This window comes from Oncorhynchus mykiss, chromosome 17 (assembly GCF_057628025.1).
Source record: "Oncorhynchus mykiss isolate SJ-2025 chromosome 17, ASM5762802v1, whole genome shotgun sequence".
Lineage (NCBI taxonomy): Eukaryota > Metazoa > Chordata > Actinopteri > Salmoniformes > Salmonidae > Oncorhynchus > Oncorhynchus mykiss.
In genome coordinates, this window is record NC_143038.1 from 67,718,273 (window position 1) to 67,741,671 (window position 23,399).

Here is a 23,399-nt window from a genome sequence, read left to right on the forward strand (position 1 = left end):
AAGCATGCATTTGGTTTTACTAGCGTTTAAGAGCAGTTGGAGGCCACGGAAGGAGTGTTGTATGGCATTGAACCTCATTTGGAGGTTAGTTAGCACAGTGTCCAAGGAAGGGCCAGAAGTATACCTCGTCTGCGTAGAGGTGGATCAGGGAATCGCCCGCAGCAAGAGCGACATCATTTATATATACAGAGAAAAGAGTCGGCCCGAGAGTTGAACCCTGTGGTACCCCCATAGAGACTGCCAGAGGTCCGGACAACATGCCCTCCGATTTTACACACTGAAACCAGGCAAGGCAGTCATTAGAAAAATAGAGGCTATTGAGACTGCCGATAAGAACACGGTGATTGACAGAGTCGAAAGCCTTGGCCAGGTCGATGAAGACGGCTGCACTGTACTGTCTTTTATCGGTGGCGGTTATGATATCGTTTAGGACCTTGAGCGTGGCTGAGGTGCACCCGTGACCGGCTCGGAAACCGGATTTCACAGAGGAGAAGGCACGGTGGGATTCGAAATGGTCAGTGATCTGTTTATTAACTTGGCTTTACAGATGTAGATTGACTGTAGATCCAGATTGGATTAGAATCAGGCCGGTGACGTTCCTCCTAGTTCACTCTAAAAAAAAATTATAATAAAAGATTTAGAGATGAGTTAACTACCACCATAGCTGCATCCATTATTTAGTTTTGCCCTAGACAAAACATAATAGACTTGTATGAGCTACGAACTAATTTGCTAATCCGATTTGTAGGCTAACGTTAGCTAGCCCGCCTCCTTAGCATTATCAAATGATAACGTTACATAACCAGCAGTATCTTGACAATAAACTTGTATGAGTTACAACCAAACTAAATTGTAATGCGGTAGATAACGTTAGCTAAAACATTAGCTACCCTGCCTCGCTAGCTAACCTTAGCTTGCTTGTCCCAGTTTATTGAAAATATTGTTTCATTTTTTTAAATTAAATTTGAAATTACAATACAATAACAAAACAATATATACCAGACATCACTACACGCAGAGTTGGGTAGGTTACTTTTTAAATAATAATAAAAGTAATCCGTTAGTTACTAGTTACCTGTCAAATTGTAATCGGTAACGTTACTTTTGGATTACGCAAACTCAGTAACTTAATGTAATTACATTCAGTACATTTTTTGATTACTTTCCCCTTAAGAGGCATTAGAAGAAGACAAACATCTATTTTACCAATTGAACCTAATGCAGGATAAGTAACCTATTGCAGGATAAGTAAATGTTAATGTTTACATAGCTGGCCATATATGGATGTTACATGTTACTTTATGGGTTGGTTATGTAGGCTTCTTTTTAACCCATCACTTTCTATTACATATAATACGATTACATGATATCTTTACATTAATATATATAATTTCTAAATCCAAAAATTGATGTAGCAACTACAGATTGCCCCTTTAAGTCTATCAAAAGTGTGCGAGTTTGAACATGTGTCCATTTGGCCTATGGATTTATTTATTTTATCAGCATGAATTAGATTGAGCAATAAAATACCAATTTTTATTCCATAGGCTGGGATCCACACTATGCAGCTGTTATTCCATAGGCTGGGATCCACACTATGCATCTGTTATTCTATAGGCTGGGATCCACACTATGCATCTGTTATTCCATAGGCTGGGATCCCCACTATGCATCTGTTATTCTATAGGCTGGGATCTGCACTATACAGCTGCTATTATATAGGCTGGGATCTGCACTATACAGCTGTTATTCTATAGGCTGGGATCTGCACTATGCAGCTGTTATTCTATAGGCTGGGATCCCCACTATGCAGCTGTTATTCTATAGGCTGGGATCCCCACTATGCAGCTGTTATTCTATAGGCTGGGATCCCCACTATACAGCTGTTATTCTATAGGCTGGGATCCCCACTATGCAGCTGTTATTCTATAGGCTGGGATCCACACTATGCAGCTGTTATTCCATAGGCTGGGATCCACACTATACAGCTGTTATTCTATAGGCTGGGATCCACACTATACAGCTGTTATTCTATAGGCTGGGATCCACACTATGCAGCTGTTATTCCATAGGCTGGGATCTGCACTATGCAGCTGTTGGAAGAAAGCATAATCACTGGCTGTCCACTGGTTTGAAAAAAAAATGATTGACAGGCACCTTAAACTTCTTGAATTCAACTATTATTGGGTTCAAACATACATTTACATTTGTGAACAGCCATCCACAACAACCACAGTCCGTAAGGCATAAATAACTAAACGAGACAGCAGCAGTGTGATTCACATCAATGCGCTATGTACATATCAATAATAAGTGATATCCGTATCGCCGTAGACGACACCACTGCTGTCATCCTTACCTCCAAGCGTTTATTCAAATTTGATCATCTTTGGATGCCTACAGCAGTCTCACCATTGGAAGACATAGCTTGGACTGTAGCCTACAAAAGCCTATTCCTGCTCTTCCCATGATCCATCAAACACATTTGGTGCGTCTTCATAGCGGTCAGACTCGCTCAGGTGGAACAAATTTAAATGTGCGCCTTTTTTCAATGCTGATTTGAATGTCATTGAGAAAACAGAGAAGTGTCAACGATTTTTTTTTCGCAAACAAACTCCACTCTGAATTTAACAAGTAACCCTCGAAGTAATCATCTAGCTTTTCAAAAGTATTTGATACAATATTTTTGCTGGTACGTAACGGATTAAAGTAAAATAATAAAATCACTACATATGAATTGAGTTAAAGTACCTAAAATAGAAAATACGGTCAGGGGTTACAATTGTACATATGATAGAGTTGAAAGAATACAGTTTTTTTTTTTTTGTTGTTCTTGACAAATTCTAGAGATTTCAAGTAAAAATGTATTGCATTTGGGGACAGATTTCAAATATTTGTTTTTGTGTATATTACATTTATCAGAGAGAATAAAGAAATTAACGACTCGTTTAATTTTGTTTTCATTTGAATAATAACACATTACATATTTCATTGTAAATACATTGGTCTTATTAATGAAATAAAAAATGTAGACACTCGCTCCAAAATAACTTTACAGAGTCACACTCATAGAAAATGTGTATTATAGTTTCCCCTTGTTATTAATCACAGAACAGGCACATGTTCTCTAAATCCATTAATGTATCATTGCAAGGGTATATTTTGTGAAATATTATAACAGTTCTTTATTTTACTTTATTTGATATACAAAATGTGTGAGGGAGCAACCAAGCTTTCTTACATTCAATTTCAGTAATATATGCAATCCCAGATGAATTTCCCTCTAGATCTTGTTCATGGAATTAAAAAGTATGTATTATTACATTTCTTATCCAGCAGGGGGAAACCTTCTAACATAAATTGTGCATCTATCTTGACATGTTCTCCAAAACACATATGAGATTTCATTAATTAAGACCTGGAGGTATTGCTTTGCATATAAAATTTAATTCTTTATAATATATTGGTAAGTTATATGTTTCTAAGAACTTTCTATACAAGAAAGTACCAGTCAAAAGTTTTACAACACCTACTCATTCAAGGGTTTTTCTTTATTTTTCTACTCTTTTCTAAATGGTAGAATAGTAGTGAAGATACCAAAACTATGAAATAACACATATGGAGTCATGTAGTGACCAAAAAAGTGTTAAACAAATCTAAATATATTTTATCTTTGAAACTCTTCAAATAAATCTGGCTCTCATGAGGACCGCCACAAGAAAGAAAGACCCAGAGTTACCTCTGCAGTGGAGGATAAGTTCATTAGAGTTACCAGCCTCAGAAATGACTGCCCAAATAAATGCTTCCCCATAGTTCAAGTAACAGACACATCTCAACATCAGCTATTCAGAGGAGACTGTTACTTGCATTTAAGAGCAGTTGGAGGCCACGGAAGGAGAGTTGTATGGCATTGAAGCTCGACTGGAGGTTAGTTAACATAGTGTCCAAAGAGGGGCCAGAAGTATACAGAATGGGGTCGTCTGCGTAGAGGTGGATCAGAGAATCACCAGCAGCAAGAGCGACACTATTGATGTATACAGAGAAGAGAGTCGGCCCGAGAATTGAACCCTGTGGCACCCCCATAGAGACTGCCAGAGGTCCGGACAACACACTGAACTCTATCAGAGAAGAAGTTGGTAAACCAGGCAAGGCAATCATTTGAGAAACCCAGGCTGTCGAGTCTGCCAATAATGTGGTGATTGACAGAGTCGAAAGCCTTGGCCAGGTCAATGAATACGGCTGCACAGTAATGTCTCTTATCGATGGTGGTTATGATATCGTTTAGGACCTTGAGCGTGGCTGAGGTGCACCCATGACCAGCTCTGAAACCAGATTGCATAGTGGAGAAGGTACGGTGGGATTCGAAATGATCTGTAATTTGTTTGTAAACTGGCCTTTGAAGACCTTAGTAAGACAGGGTAGGATAGATATGGGTAGGATAGATATAGGTCTGTAGCAGTTTGGGTCTAGAGTGTCACCCCCTTTGAAGAGGGGGATGACCGTGGCAGCTTTCCAATCTTAGGGAATCTCAGACGAAACGAAAGATAGGTTGAACAGGCTAGTAATAGGGGTTGCAACAATTTCAGCAGATAATTTTTAGAAAGAAAGGGTCCAGATCGTCGAGCACGGCTGATTTGTAGAGGACCAGATTTTGCAGCTCTTTCAGAACATCAGCTATCTGGATTTGGGTGGAGAAATGGTGGGGGCTTAGACGGTTGCTGTGGAGAGTGCCGGGCAGTTGACCGGGGCCTACCCCGGTAGCAAAGTGGAAAGCATGGCCAGCCGTAGAGAAATGCTTATTGAAATTCTCAATTATAGTGGATTTATCAGTGGTAACAGTGTTTCTTAGCCTCAGTGCAGTGGGCAGCTGGGAGGAGGTGCTCTTATTCTCCATGGACTTTACAGTGTCCCAGAACTTTTTATCTGCTTGAAAAAGCTAGCCTTGGCTTTCCTAACTGCCTGTGTATATTGGTTTCTAGCTTCCCTGAAAAGTTGCATATCACGGGGGCTGTTCGATGCTAATGTAGGACGCCATAGGATGTTTTTGTGTTGGTCAAGGGCAGACAGGTCTGGAGTGAACCAAGGACTATATCTATTCCTAGTTCTACATTTTTTGAACGGAGCATGCTGATTTAAGATGGTGAGGAAGGCACTTTTAAAGAATAACAAGGCATCCTCTACTGACGGGATGAGGTCAATGTCATTCCAGGATACCCCGGCCAGGTCGATTAGAAAGGCCTGCTCGCAGAAGTGTTTTAGGGAGCGTTTGACAGTGATGAGGGGTGGTCGTTTGATCGCAGACCCATTACGGATGCAGTGAGCGCTGAGATCTTGATTGAAAAAGGCAGAGGTGTATTGGGAGGGCGAGTTAGTTAGGATGATATCTATGAGGGTGCCCGTGTTTACGGATTTGGGGATGTACCTGGTAGGTTCATTGATAATTTGTGTGAGATTGAGGGCATCAAGCTTAGATTGTAGGATGGCCGGGGTGTTAAACATGTCCCAGTTTAGGTCACCTAGTAGCACGAGCTCAGAAGTTAGATGGGGGAAATCAATTCACATATGGTGTCCAGGGCACAGCTGGGGCAGAGGGTGGTCTATAGCAAGCGGCAACGGTGAGAGACTTGTTTCTGGAAAGGTGCATTTTTAGAAGTAGATGCTCGAATTGTTTGGGTACAGACCTGGATAGTAAGATAGAACTCTGCAGGCTATCTTTGCAGTAGATTGCAACACCGCCCCCTTTAGCAGTTCTATCTTGGCGGGAAATGTTATAGTTAGCGATGGAGATTTCAGAGTTTTTGGGGGGTTTTCCTAAGCCAGGATTCAGACAAGGCTAAGACATCTGGGTTGGCAGAGAGTGCTAAAGCAGTACATAAAACAAACTTAGGGATTAGGCTTCTAGTGTTAACATGCATGAAACCAAGACTTTTGCAGTTACAGAAGTCAACAAATGAGAGCGGGAGTGGAGCTGCAGGGCCTGGATTAACCTCTATATCAACAGATGAACAGAGGAGAAGTAAGATAAGGGTACGGCTAAAGGCTATACGAACTGGGTGTCTAGCACATTCAGAACAGAGAGTAAAAGGAGCAGATTTCTGGACACAATAGCATAGATTCAAGGCATAGTGTACAGACAAAGGCAAGGTAGGATGTGAGTACATTGGAGGTAAACCTAGGCATTGAGTAATGATGAGAGAGATATAGTCTCTAGAGATGTTTAAACCAGGTGATGTCATCGCATATGTAGGAGGTGGAATAACATGGTTGGTTAAGGCATATTGAGCAGGGCTAGAGGCTCTACAGTGAAATAAGACAGTAATCACTAACCAGGACAGTAATGGGCAAGGCATATTGATATTAGAGAGAGGTATGCGTAGCCAAGTGATCGCATGGGTCCAGTGAGTGGTTGGGCTGGCTGGGGACACATTAGACCGGTGGAAATCTGTCCTTTGGTCTGATCAGTCCAAATGTGAGATTTTTGGTTTTAATCGCCGTGTCTTTGTGAGACGCAGAGTAGGTGAACGGATTATCTCTGCATGTGTGGTTCCCATCGTGAAGCATAGAGGAGGTGTGATGGTGTGGGGGTGCTTTGCTGGTGACACTGTCTGTGATTTATTTAGAATTCAATGCACACTTAACTAGCACGGTTACAGAGCATTCTGCAGTGATACGCCATCCCATCTGGTTTGCGCTTAGTGGGACTATCATTTGTTTTTCAAGAGGACAATGACCCAGCACACCTCCAGGCTGTGTAAGAACTATTTGACCAAGGAGAGTGATGGAGTGCTGCATCAGATGACCTGGTCTCCACAATCACCCAACCTCAACCCAATTGAGATGGGTTGGGATGAGTTGGACTGCAGAGCGAAGGAAAAGCAGCCAACAAGTGCTCAGCATATGTAGGAACTCCTTCAAGGCTGTTGGAAACGCATTCCAAGTGAAGCTGATTGAGAGAATGCCAAGTGTGCAAAGCTGTCATTAAGGCAAAGGGTGGCTACTTTGAAGAATCTCAAATATATTTTGGTTTGGTTACTACATTATTCCATGTGTTATTTCATAGTTTTTATATCTTCACTATTATTCTACAATGTAGAAAATAGTAAAAATAAAGAAAAACCCTTGAATGAGTAGGTGTGTCCAAACGTTTGACTGGTACTGTATATATATATATATACACAGTATATATTTCTTTACTGAAAAATGAAATCAAGAATTCATCAACAAAACTGTGCAGCGGACATTTGATGAATAGTAAGAGACACGGTTACAAAACAGCAAAAAGTTCAATGACATTAAAAGATTGTCGAGCCAAGCATTTGATATTGGGTATGGAGGGATGTATTGTCTGTTTGTGGAGATTGACAGTCTTATTTATTGTGGTGTTGAAAACGCAAACCATGATATTGAAGAGCCCAAAGTCAGTATGCTTTGTTTATTGGTTGTGTGATGCGTTGGCACAGAAACCTGTTGGTGGTACAATTATTTTTTGTTTTGCATATATTTTATATAATTATAAATATGGCATCAAAATGTTGAAAATGTGATGTCCTCCTAGCTGATGATTGTCTGCAGCCGGCTCTGATCGTAGTGTAGGTCTAGTGAAACAGGCAGGGAGATTGAGTGCGACTGTGACGGTCAGAGAACCCTCAATCTTCTTGCTCTTAGCCCTGTGTGGCATCGACTGCTGAAGTGTCAAAGCTGATAACCACTTTTATGAAAACAGCTGTTATTTGTGGTCGTAAACGTTCTTTAGAATAAATGATATGAGGTTTTGGACATGTAAGACAACAGGAGTAGAGAGGTCATTCCAGTCCATTACAAACAGTGTCTAAAGGAATGTTGTTTGACCTCTTTTTAAAGAACTCATTGATTGAAATGTCTTTCATTGAATAGAACAAGCAGGCTGAGCCCTCCTACAGAATGAATCAAATGCAGAAGAATGACAATATAAATAGTGTTCATTATCACACCAGAACAGAGGCAAGGCCCTGAGACTTCACAACAAAGCTCCATGTTTTATTAAAACCAGACAGAATTACACACAAATAGGCACAAATGTACAATTGAAAAAAAAAATTACAATAAAACCTCATCTACTTTCTAATTCCCTTTGGTCCATTTCCACATGATGGTTCTGTGCATCTTTAATAAAGGTGAAGTGACTGTAAATGGTATGAGTCAGAGCTGACATTGAAACAATACTGACTTTGACCAGAGGCACTTTCCTACTGTAGTTTCCCTCTACACAAGCTCTGAGGAAGTCTACAAAACTATAAATAACTCTTAACTCACAGTTGGTTAACACTAATTCGTTTTCTTAACGCATATCATATTAAAGACTTTTTCCTTTTACTCAAATCAAGATGAGCTAACACCAGCAACACACACATTTAACAAAGTCGCACATTGATTTGTTGAGTAGAGCTAACAATAAGCATGTTTAACAAGCACGGAGTGATTGAGGATAAGAGCATATTAGAAAACATGGTCAAACAAGACGTAAAGCATTTCAGGTTCCATCAAGCGATGCACGACTCAGTGACGGTTCATTTTCAAGTATTCAACATCACAGCTTCGGCGATTACATGGACTTTTATTGTGAGTCATGTTATTAGGTCAAAGTTCATTCTCACATTAAATGAAAGACGGTCCATCGGCGTAAAAATGAAAGCTTGTTGTGATCATCTGGTAACCTGCCTCTATTGTTTAGGAAAGGGCTTCAAAAGCACAAAACATTGCATCGGATTGTTTTTCTACAAAAATATATTGCTTGTTTTGACAATGTGATGTAGAAAATGCCATGGATTGCAATACGTCATGATTCCAATGTGCAACGTTACTTCAGATGCAGGTGCCCATTGCTTATAACAAGGAGAGGACGGTCAAAAAGTCAGTGGAGACGTCACATTCTGTTGATAGTGGGACGCAGTCTCTTCCTCAAAGAACCAACTTAGGGGAAGTGAAGAGGGAATACAACTGGCAAGTTCAAAATGGCCATGATAGGAACATAAGACAGATGAAAGAAAGAGGAAAGAAAGGAGGGAAGAAAGAAAGAAAGAAAGAAAGAAAGAAAGAAAGAGGGAAGAAAGAAAGAGGGAAGAAAGGAGGGAAGAAAGAAAGAGGGAAGAAAGAAAGAGGGAAGAAAGAAAGAGGGAAGAAAGAAAGAGGGAAGAAAGAAAAAGAAAGAGGGAAGACTTAACACATATACAGACTTGAGGAGTTAAGACCTCCTCCTCATTAAGACAAAAATGATGTGGATGACATCTTCTCCATGTTTTTAAACCATAGTAACTTGATCCTGAAAAACAACCAACAAAACAAAAGCATTATTCATGAGTCATTAAGGGACTGAAACAGGCTTCATGGGTACTCAGACAGAGAAGGAACTGAATTCATGGCAGACCGTCTCTCTGCCAAAGCAGGTATAACCTCATGCCAGGTATGATACAGGTTTAGTGAGTCACCACAGCCTCAAAACTTGCAATCAGTATAAATCTGTTTAATAGAGCAAAGTCATCACAGCTTCTGAATAGCAGGCAATAAAACTGTGTTTCTTTAGCTGGGTTATAAAGACGACAAGGTGAAAACACTGAGACAATAGTCTGTTTGTGTCGATGACCTTCACAATGGCCACATCTGGCTACCTCTTTAACACCAGTACAATAATAGCTAACCGCAGCAGAGTTAAACAGCCACAGACAGTATCTATGGAGAGAAGAAACCTAACAGGAGTGCTGCCTAGAGTCAAAATGTGAGAGTAAATCTCTGAAGTGGTTCTGTGGGAAAGGCCTTGTTAAAACTGCTTCAGAGTTAAGTCCAGCTTTAGTGAACCTTACATCACATTTCTAAAGAAGTTAAGAAGTCTCAGCCTTTCTGAAGTAAATCGCTCAGGTCCTTTAGAAATGCACAGTATTTCCACTGGCAGGAAAATAGAGTGAATTGAAGCAGGTAATCAGTAACTAAGTCTAATACACCGGTCTGACTCTGACGTATTCAAACCCCTTCCCTTTCAAATTCTGTTACATTACAGCCTTATTTTAATCGATTTTAGAACAATACCCCATAGTGACAAAGTGAACAGTTATTTTTTGAAAATGCATTAAAACATTTTTTTTTTTTAAACTGAAATTCCTTAATTTAAGTATTCAGACCATTTGCTATGACATTCGAAATTGAGCTCAGGTGCATCCTATTTCCATTGATCATCCTAGAGATGTTTCTTCAACTTGATTGGAGTCCAACTATGGTAAATGCAATTGATTGGTCATGATTTGGAAAGGCACACGCCTGTCTATTTAAAAATGTCCCACAGTTGACAGTGCATGTCAGAGCAAAAATCCAAGCCATGAGGTCAAAGGAATTGTCTGTAGAACTCCGCAACAGGATTGTGTCGAGGCACAGATCTGGGGAAGGGTACCAAAAAATGTCTGCAGGATTGAAGGTCCCCAAGAACACAGTGACCTCCGTCATTCTTAAATGGAAGAAGTTTGGAACCACCAAGACTCTTCCTAGAGCTGGCCACCCGGCCAAACTGAGCAATCGGGGGAGAAGGACCATGGTCAGGGAGGTGACCAAGAACCAGATGGTCACTCTGACAGACCTCTAGAGTTCCTCTGTGGAGATGGGAGAACATTCCAGAAAGACAACAATCTCTACAGCACTCCACCAATCAGGCCTTTCCTCAGTAAAAGGCACATAACAGTCCGCTTGAAGTTTGCCAAAAGGCAACTAAAGGACATTCAGACCATGAGAAACAAGATGATCTAGTCTGATGAAACCAATATTGAACTCTTTTGCCTGAATGCCAAGTGTCATGTCTGGAGGAAACCTGGTCCCATCCCTATGCTGAAGCATGTTGGTGGCAGCATCATGCTGTGGGGATGTTTTTCAGCAGCAGACACTGGGAGACTAGTCAGGATTGAGGGAAAGATGAACAGAGCAAAGTACAGCGAGATCCTTGATGAAAATCTCCTCCAGAGCACTCAGAACCTCAGACTGGGGCGAAGGTTCACCTTCCAACAGGACAACGATCCTAGACAACGCAGGAGCCAAGACAACGCAGGAGTGGCTTCGGAAAAAGACTGTCCTTGAGAGGCCCAGCCAGATATCAGACATGAACCTGATTGAACATCTCTGTAGAGACCTGAAAACGGCTGTGCCGCGACACTGCCCATACAACCTGAGAGCTTGAGAGGATCTGCAGAGAAGAATGGGAGAAACTCCCCAAATACAGTTGTGCCAACATTCTGGTGTCATACCCAAGAAGGCATGAGGCTATAATTGCTGCCAAAAGTGTTTCAACAAAGTACTGAATAAAGGGTCTGAATTAGGGATGCACAATATAATCGGTGAACATATCGGAATCATGCAATATTAGCTAAAAATGCCAACATCGGTATCGGCCAACATCGATTTCTAGTTTAATGCCCCGATGTGCTAAACCTATGTCAAAGCTGACTTGCATACCTCTATATTTTTTTTGGAACCTTTATTTTCAATGACTGCCTAGGAATAGTGGGTTTACTGCCTGTTCAGGGGCAGAACGACAGATTTGTACCTTGTCAGCTTGGGGATTTGAACTTGCAACCTTTCGGTTGCTGCTCTAACCACTAGGCTACCCTGCCATGTAACATGATGTAATAACTGCACGTAAAATTTTGCACAACACAGCATTCCTAAACTAGCCCACAATGTCTGCTGTGTGGATCGAGCAGTCATTTGAAAGATGAACAAAATTTCAGCGAGACCATTCAAATGGGTGAAATCCATTAACCAAGATAATTGAATTCATTGCACTTGACAATCAACCGTTCTCTGTTGTGGGTGATGTTGGCTTTCGCCGACTGGTCGAGCACCGGTACACACTACCAAGTGCGCTATTTTTCAGATGTTGCCCTACCAGAGTTACACAGTAATACCGTCACTGCTATCAGCTTCACGACATACACACTATGGAACGCCGTTTGGGTCTTTTCGTGTCAAAAAAGATACAGTAGCACTGTCAAAGCTGTACAGAAAAAAGGCTGCAAACAAGCAAACACCAGCCACGAACAATGTGCTTACAATACCGCGTTGGTAATAAAGCATAATTTGTTCAACCGCAACTTCTGGGGCAGCTAGCTTTAGCTCGGTACCTAGCTAGCACCAATACAACCAGCCTGAAAATAATTACCAGTAGAACCTGCAGTCATTTTCATTATTCTTAGCAATGATTTAGGAATCCTTGTGAGTAAGCATTATCTAGGTTTCCACTTGTTCGCCTATTGAAATTCAGTTCATGAAAATAAATAGCTAGTCAGCAACTTAACCCTGTTACCCAAAGCTAAAGTTATAAGCAGCCAGCTAGCTTCATCTGGCTAGTGAGGCTCGACCGCACCAGGTTATGTGTTGTGAAGCTTGCAACAATAAGGATTAGGCACAATTGTGGAATTTGCGGTTTGCTATCAAAATAAAAGTATGTAATTGACAGTAATGCAAATGAATACAAATAGTAGAATTAAGCCATACTTTTATTTTGAAGGCTAAAACGCAAAGTCCGCTATTGTGGCTAATCCTTATTGTGGCTAGCTTCACATAGATGAGTCTGACCATTAATCAATTAAGAACTGTCTTATAATTTAGGGTTATTTTCGATGACACCTAGCTATGTAGTTAGCTAGCTAACTATAGCTACTGAAACAGATGTGTTATTTGACGTGTATCTTCTTTGACACGAAATCCTGGTTGAGAATAAAACGACTGAACAAATGAACAATGAAACAGCACAGCAAGTAAGTGAAAGAAATAGGTTCTGATGATGTTTTACTGGTAAATTGGGACATACGTAAATGCCAACAAAATAACGTTTTGGTCAGTGTGGTGTGTAACCTTTATTTAACTAGGCAAGTCAGTTAACAACAAATTCTTATTTACAATGACAACACAGACGACGCTGGGCCAATTTGTGCGCCGCACTATGGAACACCCAATCACGGCCGGATGTGATACAGCCTGGATTCAAACCAGGGACTGTAGTCACACCTCTTGCACTGAGATGCAGTGCCTTAGACCACTGCGTCCATATGTGTGTGTTAACTATTTAACTGTTTAACTAGAATGCTTAAAAGATGGCTAAAATTGTAAATATCGGTTATCGTTATCATTTGTTTGGCAAGGAAAATATCGGATATTGTATTGGCCAAAAATGTCATATTGGTGCATCACAAGTTTGAATACTTCTGTAAATGTGATCAGTTTTTTCTTTTTAATAAATTTGCTCAAAATTCTTTAAAAAAAAAAAACAGTTTTTGCTTTGTCATTATTGGGTATTGTGTATAGACTGAGGTGGAAAAAAATGGAATCTATTTTAGAACAAGGCTGTCACGTAGCAAAATGTGGAAAAAGTCAAGGGGTCTGAATACTTTCTGAATGCGCTGTATTATCGGAGATAGTACTGTCACTGGTACTAGCACCATCACCACTGAGTACAGGAAATATTGTCATGTGTACTAGAAACGGTACCATTACTGCTGTTACACCCAGTAGGGTGGGTGGGTTGAGAACCACTATCAATACCACTGGGACTATCACTGGTAGCAGTGGTACTATAGCAGTGGTATTACTGTAATGTTAGAGTAGTACATTTGTCTTCAAGACAAAGTAAACACACAAACGTGTCTTGATGAAAGTGTAAGCAACTAGTGTACGCAAATAGAAGCTAAGTTAAAAACAGATGACTTTTCTCCATGCAAATAGCTGCTCACTGTCATCTTGTGACTAATCGTTTCCTGTACCATCTGCAATGATGCTTTGTAAATGCCAGTAAGGCCCAGGCAGCATTGCAATAACTCCACCCAGTCATAAAATACATGCCTGAACATGTCCTGAGGGTTTACATAATTCATGGGTATTTTTTTGGTACTCACCCATCCTCCCTGCTGGGTGATCCAGCCAGCCAGCCGGGTGTTAATGAAGGCAGTCATACAAGACTGGATGGTGGCTCTAAGGTCAGGACAGGTCTTCTTAACGTACAGACCCAGGGCCATGGAGGCCCTCAGCAGCTGCATCTCAGGGGCCACCTCTGTTCTCTGGGCCGCACACAGGCTGTCCACGGTACGCGCAAACTCCTCCACCGCCTGGGGAGAGAGAGAGAGGGAGGGGGGAGGACAGGCGGTTACCCTCGAACTCCAGGGCGTCGTCCTTTTCAATATGATTCTGTAAAAGCATGTATCTCAAGTTGGGATTCTGCCCTATATGATAGTTCAGCCCCAGAGCTATAAAAATTCAGAGGAAGTATTACACTATTTTCATATCCTGTTCTAACGGTCCCTTTAATTGAGTCAAACATGTTGCATCGTGCTTTGTGGGTTGTTTATTTATTTGATTCTTTAATTTACTCTTAGGCCAGAGAAAATTGATTCACTATATTTAAGGATGATGCAATAACCATGAATTTAACCCGACTGTTTGTTTATAATGAGGGACTTCCCACGTTTAACCTGGACACAAAAATATTAGACATTTGCGCTGGTTTCAGCCATGACGGCATGAGAGAGAAATGAAACCTCTTGCAGGTGCCAGCGTGTGTGTTTCACTGTCCAATCAGAGGCTCACAAATGACCTGACGTGATCTGAGGAGGTCTCTTGGGCATCAACTTGGGAAAGACTCAAGGAAGAGTGGACAATGCGTTATAAACAAAGAGCCCAGAAAGAGCCCGGTGTGTGGAGAAAACTGAGGCAGGGCATCTGTTAAACAGTAATTCAACTTTGTCCAGCCTAACCAAAGAACCTAACCACACACAATTACAAAACGACTACCAAATAATTGAATGTAGCCTACGTTAGTACGTTTGGAAGTCTCTTATGTAAGTTTCTTATGTATACTGAACAAAAATATAAATGCAACATGTGTTGGTCCCATGTTTCATTATCTGAAATAAAAGATCCCAGAAATGTTCAATACGCACAAAAATCTTAATTCTCTCAAATGTTGAGCAAAAATGTGTTTACATCTCTGTTAGTGAACACTTCTCCTTTAGCAAAATAATCCATCCACCTGACAGGTGTGGCATATCAAGAAGCTGATTAAACAGCATGATAATTTTTGACATTTTATTTAAACTAAGAAAGTCAGTTAAGAACAAATTCTTATTTATAATGACGGCCTACCCCGGCCAAACCTGGACGATGCTGGGCCAAATGTGCGCCGTCCTATGGGACTCCCAATCACGGCTGGATGTGATACAGCCTGGATTTGAACCAGGGACAGTATGGACAGGAATAAGCCAAGAACAACAAACACAATTGCATTTTATCAATGGCAATTTGAATGCACAGACATTCCGTGACGAGATCCTGAGGCCCATTGTCGTGCCATTCATCCACCGCCATCACCTCATGTTTCAGCATGATAATGCACGGCCCAATGTCACAAGGATCTGTACACAATTCCTGGAAGCTGTAAATGTCCCAGTTCTTCCATGGCCTGCATACTCACCAGACATGTCACCCATTGAGCATGTTTGGGATGTTCTGGATCGATATGTACGACAGCGTGTTCTAATTTACGCCAATATCCAGCCACTTTGCACAGCCATTGAAGACGACAGGGACAACATCCCACAATCAACAGCCTGATCAACTCTATGCGAAGGAGATGTGTCGACACTACATAATGATGCAAATGGTGGTCACACCAGATACTGACTGGTTTTCTGATCTACGCCCCTACTTTTTTTTTTAAAGGTACCCGTGACCAACAGATGCATATCTGTATACCCAGTCATGTGAAATACATAGGGTTTAATTGATTTATTTCAATTGACTGATTTCCTTATATGAACTGTAACTCAGTAAAAATCTGTTGTGTTATATTTTTGTTCAGAGAAAAAGGATCTCTAAAGTGAAACTCAAACAGTAACATTGTTACACTAGGTTGGACTACTGCTATAGCCTGTGACTCAGTTGGGAGTGTACAGAGTTAACATGTAGGGCAGCAGTGAGTCAACAACAAGCTAGAGTTGTCCCTTCTTAGTTAACATGCAGGACACCTGCATTATGTCTGAGGAACCGACTACTTGACGTAAACAATCATTCTAAATCGAAACACTTCCTGATTCGGAATGTTCCGCCTGTGTGCTCTACCATGATGTGATAATGAAACTTATCTAACCCCACATTATCACACACTTCAATAGGTACCACTATTTCACGACACCTGTAGCACCAACACTATACACACACGTCTGTCTAACTATTTAACTAAGCCAATGGTTGTAGTGCAGGTTGTATGTAGGCCACAAACAGGAATATTGTGGGGTTTGACAAGGCATTATTGTGTGTGTGTGTGTGTGTGTGTGTGTGTGTGTCATATTATACAACGGGTGGGTCTAATCCTGAATCCTGATTGGTTAATTAAAAGCGCACTCCAGCATGTGTATACCTGCTAAATCTATGACCTTAAACTGCTTATTTACTCTGTTCCATCAACACAGGCAGGGAAGTTAGTAACTTGATCTGCACTATAAAAAGCATCTAGACATTATCTCACATTTCGTTTTCAACAGTGGAGATGTGTATAAACCTTGCTCTCTGTCTCTCCGATATTTGCAACATTGTTTCAATATTTAAATTCCATCTCCAACTGTCCCATAGTAATGAACGTGTAACGTTAGGTGTTGGGACGAGAGAGAGGCAGGCAGCGTTTCTCAGCCAGTCGAAATCCTGAATCAGCTGGCATCCTTTTTATGGATATATACAAAGAAATGTAAATTGAAAAAAGGTCAAACGAAACGCAGCTAGTTTGCTGTTCTTTCCAGCTTCAGCTTGAAGTTATTGTGTTAGCTGTGTTGTTGGCTAGCTCCTCTGAACAACATTGTCTTAACGAGAGAGCACATGTTCTATACCAGGCAGAAGCGTGCCTCATTAGCTTATTGTTAAAGATGTATCCAAACAAATGTCACTAGAGAATAGTTTAAACAAATGTCACTAGAGAATAGGTTAAATAATGTCACTAGAGAATAGTTTAAATAAATGTCACTAGAGAATAGGTTAAATAATGTCACTAGAGAATAGTTTAAACAAATGTCACTAGAGAATAGTTTAAATAATGTCACTAGAGAATAGTTTAAATAAATGTCACTAGAGAATAGGTTAAATAATGTCACTAGAGAATAGTTTAAACAAATGTCACTAGAGAATAGTTTAAATAATGTCACTAGAGAATAGTTTAAATAAATGTCACTAGAGAATAGTTTAAATAAATGTCACTAGAGAATAGTTTAAATAATGTCACTAGAGAATAGTTTAAATAAATGTCACTAGAGAATAGTTTAAATAAATGTCACTAGAGAATAGTTTAAATAATGTCACTAGAGAATAGTTTAAATAAATGTCACTAGAGAATAGTTTAAATAAATGCCACTAGAGAATAGTTTAAATAATGTCACTAGAGAATAGTTTAAATAAATGTCACTAGAGAATAGTTTAAATAATGTCACTAGAGAATAGTTTAAATAAATGTCACTAGAGAATAGTTTAAATAAATGTCACTAGAGAATAGTTTAAATAAATGTCACTAGAGAATAGTTTAAATAAATGTCACTAGAGAATAGTTTAAATAAATGTCACTAGAGAATAGTTTAAATAAATGTCACTAGAGAATAGTTTAAATAAATGTCACTAGAGAATAGTTTAAACAAATGTCACTAGAGAATAGTTTAAATAAATGTCACTAGAGAATAGTTTAAATAATGTCACTAGAGAATAGTTTAAATAAATGTCACTAGAGAATAGTTTAAATAATGTCACTAGAGAATAGTTTAAATAAATGTCACTAGAGAATAGTTTAAATACATGTCACTAGAGAATAGTTTAAATAAATGTCACTAGAGAATAGTTTAAATAAATGTCACTAGAGAATAGTTTAAATAAATGTCACTAGAGAATAGTTTAAACAAATGTCACTAGAGAATAGTTTAAATAAATGTCACTAGAGAATAGTTTAAACAAATGTCACTAGAGAATAGTTTAAATAAATGTCACTAGAGAATAGTTTAAATAAATGTCACTAGAGAATAGTTTAAACAAATGTCACTAGAGAATAGTTTAAACAAATGTCACTAGAGAATAGGTTAAATAAATGTCACTAGAGAATAGTTTAAATAAATGTCACTAGAGAATAGTTTAAACAAATGTCACTAGAGAATAGTTTAAATAAATGTCACTAGAGAATAGTTTAAATAAATGTCACTAGAGAATAGTTTAAATAAATGTCACTAGAGAATAGTTTAAATAAATGTCACTAGAGAATAGTTTAAATAAATGTCACTAGAGAATAGTTTAAACAAATGTCACTAGAGAATAGTTTAAATAAATGTCACTAGAGAATAGTTTAAACAAATGTCACTAGAGAATAGTTTAAATAAATGTCACTAGAGAATAGTTTAAATAAATGTCACTAGAGAATAGTTTAAACAAATGTCACTAGAGAATAGTTTAAACAAATGTCACTAGAGAATAGTTTAAATAAATGTCACTAGAGAATAGTTTAAATAAATGTCACTAGAGAATAGTTTAAATAAATGTCACTAGAGAATAGTTTAAATAAATGTCACTAGAGAATAGTTTAAACAAATGTCACTAGAGAATAGTTTAAATAAATGTCACTAGAGAATAGTTTAAATAAATGTCACTAGAGAATAGTTTAAACAAATGCAGCTACTGTTGTTATTCTGTCTGCACCGTTTGACGGGACTGTAAATTAGCCCTAGTTGGCTAACAAGGGATAAGACCGTTGCCAGCCAGTATGGCAATGGAACATTTAGAACAATGACTGGGTCACGTCTATACATACAGAACAAAGACTGGGTCACGTCCATACATACAGAACAATGACTGGGTCGAGTCCATACATACAGAACAAAGACTGGGTCGAGTCCATACATAGAGAACAAAGACTGGGTCACGTCCATACATACAGAACAAAGACTGGGTCACGTCTATACATACAGAACAAAGACTGGGTCACGTCTATACATACAGAACAAAGACTGGGTCACGTCTATACATACAGAACAAAGACTGGGTCACGTCCATACATACAGAACAAAGACTGGGTCACGTCCATACATACAGAACAAAGACTGGGTCGAGTCCATACATACAGAACAAAGACTGGGTCACGTCCATACATACAGAACAAAGACTGGGTCGAGTCCATACATACAGAACAAAGACTGGGTCACGTCCATACATACAGAACAATGACTGGGTCGAGTCCATACATACAGAACAAAGACTGGGTCACGTTCATACATACAGAACAAAGACTGGGTCGAGTCCATACATACAGAACAAAGACTGGGTCGAGTCCATACATACAGAACAAAGACTGGGTCGAGTCCATACATACAGAACAAAGACTGGGTCGAGTCCATACATACAGAACAAAGACTGGGTCGAGTCCATACATACAGAACAAAGACTGGGTCGAGTCCATACATACAGAACAAAGACTGGGTCGAGTCCATACATACAGAACAAAGACTGGGTCACGTCCATACATACAGAACAAAGACTGGGTCACGTCCATACATACAGAACAAAGACTGGGTCACGTCTATACATACAGAACAAAGACTGGGTCGAGTCCATACATACAGAACAAAGACTGGGTCACGTCTATACATACAGAACAAAGACTGGGTCACGTCCATACATACAGAACAAAGACTGGGTCGAGTCCATACATACAGAACAAAGACTGGGTCACGTCCATACATACAGAACAAAGACTGGGTCACGTCTATACATACAGAACAAAGACTGGGTCGAGTCCATAGATACATAACAGAGACAATGACTGGGTCACGTCTATACATACAGAACAAAGACAATGACCGGGTCGTGTTTCTGGCAACCGAACCAATAGAACAAACGACCAGCCGGTTTAGGTAGCAACCCTAGATTTGTTTCGGGACTAAATCTTGTGGAAAGATGACATAGTATGAATACAATTATCAAAATAACTTTAATGAAAATATGTCAATCATTATTTGAATATGTTGGTAACCCGTAGTATAAAAGTGAGAATGCCATCGAAGCCGGTGTTTGGAGGATATATTGGCACGGTTCGCCGGTCCAAGACCAACAACACCAGTGCCAATGTATCCTCCTAACACGGCCTCATAGAACAAACAGTAAGCTTACCTTGTCTGCAACTGCTTGTTGGAGTTTTCTGATATGAGGCTGGATAAACTTAACTTCAAAATCATCTCCAAGTTCCCTCAGTTTATCAGCTATTACAACTGGGTCAAACCCGTCATCTGCAAAACACGTCAGGTGATCTGTAAGTCATTCATGATCTGGGATCAGTTTACCATCGCCAAATCCTAACTGTACTGTATGATTAGGGTAGAAAACAGGGGCAGGTACTCAATCTTACTCTCTCCAGTCTTACTGACGAACTTCGGTTCTGGAGAGGATCCAACCAAACCGAGCATTGAAAAACAAATTCCGATTCAAAATAAGAAAACCCTAGCCTCCTGTTGAGTAGACGGTGTTTCAATTTAATCAACATAATATGCCTGAAGAAATGACAGTTCTCATTGTGAAATTATTACCATCGCCAGGTCCATCAGACTCAATTCCTCCGTACACCTTCCGATTACATACTGGGTTCTGCTCCTCTTCAAAGAAGCACCTAATAATATCAAATGTCTGTTGTTCTATATCTCTTGGAGACATAGTTAAACACCTTCAACAGCGTCCGTGAAACGGAAGACAGATAATTTATGTCGACGGTTCCTCAATCGTGACTAGACGAGTAAATGCGGCACGCCTAGATCTCATCAACCGGAGATATGGGCTTGCTCGACAGTGCAGCCGAATAACTGATCTACAAATCACCTTCCATCAGAAATAACTACTCATTATTATTTGTATATCAGTCAGTCACAATTTACCCATGATACATTACGGTTTTGCGCTTCTTTGATGATCAAATTAACTGATCTCCAAATCATCTTCCATACAAATAACTACTCATTATTATTTGTAGATCAGTTAGTCACAATTTACCCATGATACATTACGGTTGTGATCTTCTTTGATGAGGTTTAAAGGCGGTCTTCATCCAATAAATGTTGCATTACCGCCCCCTATTAGATTGGAGTATAACGCCCTTATGCTTTGCTTAAAAAAAAAAAAACTAATACTCTACCATCTAACACTGCACTCACAAATTCAAAATAACACCACCCTACTCCACTATTTAAATCTATTTAGTCCTACCTTAGTCCAACAACCTGAAAGGATGGAACACCACCACTTACATGAGTGTTGCAAAATAAATGTAGAAATCCATGTTATTCAATTATTGCACCCACACTGCTCGAGCACGCCAACGAGCGTCTGCGTTACCAAGGGCTAAAATAGAAGTCATTCCTATTTCTGACGCAGATCGCGCTGCAAGTCCTGCCTCTCCCGTCTCCTCATTGGTTTATAGAAGCAGGTACCCACGTGCCATCTCCTCATTGGTTATAAACACGTGGGTGATTGAAAAATGAACTGTTTTGCCGGTCGTTGTGGTAATACTATGAAAGTTTAGATGCCAATCACCATATAAGTTCAAAGATGAAAAAGCCTGGAAGGAGGAGAGATGACTAGAAACGTTTCGGTTGATGTGTGGATTAATTGTCGGAGTAGAGGACCTTGTGCATTTCAGATAAAATAACAACTCAATGTTTACATCCCAGGACAAATTAGCTAGCAACAGCACGCTAGCTAAATAGAACAAATTAGCTAGCATGTGCAAGCTAGCAAGCTAAATTGCCATACATGTTTAATGCTTTTCGACCTGTCCCCAAATGAATGTAATTGGTTCAGAGTTTGTTTTGACATTTTAACCTGCGTGTCATGATCGCCTTTGGTGTGGGTTGACAAAATACATTTATGCACGATGGCACACGATGGCGCACTCGCGCAGCCCGGTTTTGGTTCCGTGTGTAACTCTTCTGATGTCAAGTCTCACACACCAAAATACCTCTCTGCAGCTGCCACCACAACCTCACTGTTCTGCGACTTTACGTTCCATCCCTGCAGTACAGTTGATAACCATTGGTATAAATGCTAAAAATCCAATCTTAATTTAAACATATATCACTTGTTGGTTCATCCCTCTGTACTGGTACAGATCTACTACTCACAACACTCCCCTCAGGATCCCTCCCCCTTGACCCATCTTCCTCTACTTTCTTCACTGCCTCAGCATATGACAACTTCTGTACTAATCTAACTCTGGAAACGTCAACCTGCCACTCTCGCACTTTCCCCAATGCTACACATTCCTTTGTCTCATGCCCTTCTACACACTTCTCCCACCTAGGAACCTCCCTCCTACACACACTGCTGCCACATAGGAACACCTAGGAACCTTCCTCCTACACACTGCTGTCACATTGGAACACCTAGGAACCTCCCTCCTACATACTGCAGTCACATAGGAACACCTAGGAACCTCCCTCCTACATACTGCTGTCACATAGGAACATCTAGGAACCTCCCTCCTACTCACTGCTGCCACATAGGAACATCTAGGAACCTCCCTCCTACTCACTGCTGCCACATGCCCATAAGCTTGACACCTGTAACAACGTAATGCATTTGGCATAAAAACTTCTACAGGATAACTTATATATCCTAACATCACTTTAACGAGCGAAGACTCAACATCAAAACTCAAAAGAACAGACAATAACTCTTCTGTTTCACCACTCACACCACCCTGTCTGCGTTGCACCAAACGACAAGCATCCCAAGCACTGAGAATCTTCCCCTTCAGTTGGTCAACTTCTACATTTACTGCTACCCAAGTAATCACTCCTTTCAATGGCACCCTTTTCTTGAGAGCAAAACCATTCACATTTCTTGCCCCCATTCGTTTAACGCGGAGCACCTTCTCCCTCTGACCAGCAGAAACAAACAATTATCACAAGACCTTTTCTGGTTACCCTCACCGATTCCACAGCACCCAACTCTGTTTTCACCCACCCTGAAACCACAAATGGATCAGCCAAAAGGCAAGGGTCCACTTTTTCCAAAAACTTCACTCCTACTGTCACAGACTCATCTTTATCCTGACCCTCGCTGCAAGCCTCAGGCTCCGAGATCTTCACCATATCTACCACCTCCGATACTTCGACCTCATTCACATCCATGTCTCCTCGTCTTCAGCTCACTCTGTTTACACTTTCTACTGTTCTTCTTTAACAAACCATCTCCCTTTTTTCTGCCATTTTTAACCGACTCAAGCTCACCTTCTACCTCCCTCTCTCTCTTAGACCTCCGCTGCCTATCTTTTTCCCTCCATTCCAAGTATACTTCTCCTTGTGATAATACTGCACTTCTCCTGACATACATCT

The 23,399-nt window shown here is 40.1% G+C and overlaps 1 protein-coding gene and 1 long non-coding RNA gene across 2 annotated transcripts; one reads left to right on the plus strand and one right to left on the minus strand.

The window, feature by feature from the left end:
* Positions 1–7,989: 7,989 nt before the first annotated feature.
* Positions 7,990–21,048, minus strand: LOC110494754 (bcl-2-like protein 15). The gene is made up of 4 exons (XM_021570084.3): positions 20,601–21,048; positions 20,188–20,303; positions 13,905–14,114; positions 7,990–9,298 (listed from the first exon to the last, which is right to left on the minus strand). Exons 1-4 carry the CDS (start codon positions 20,722–20,724, stop codon positions 9,278–9,280), a joined length of 471 nt encoding a protein of 156 aa, XP_021425759.1. The 5' UTR covers positions 20,725–21,048; the 3' UTR covers positions 7,990–9,277.
* LOC149976488 (uncharacterized) lies at positions 7,994–12,372 on the plus strand. The gene is made up of 2 exons (XR_016488088.1): positions 7,994–12,055; positions 12,329–12,372. It is a non-coding gene; the product is annotated as an uncharacterized LOC149976488 (long non-coding RNA).
* Positions 21,049–23,399: the final 2,351 nt, after the last annotated feature.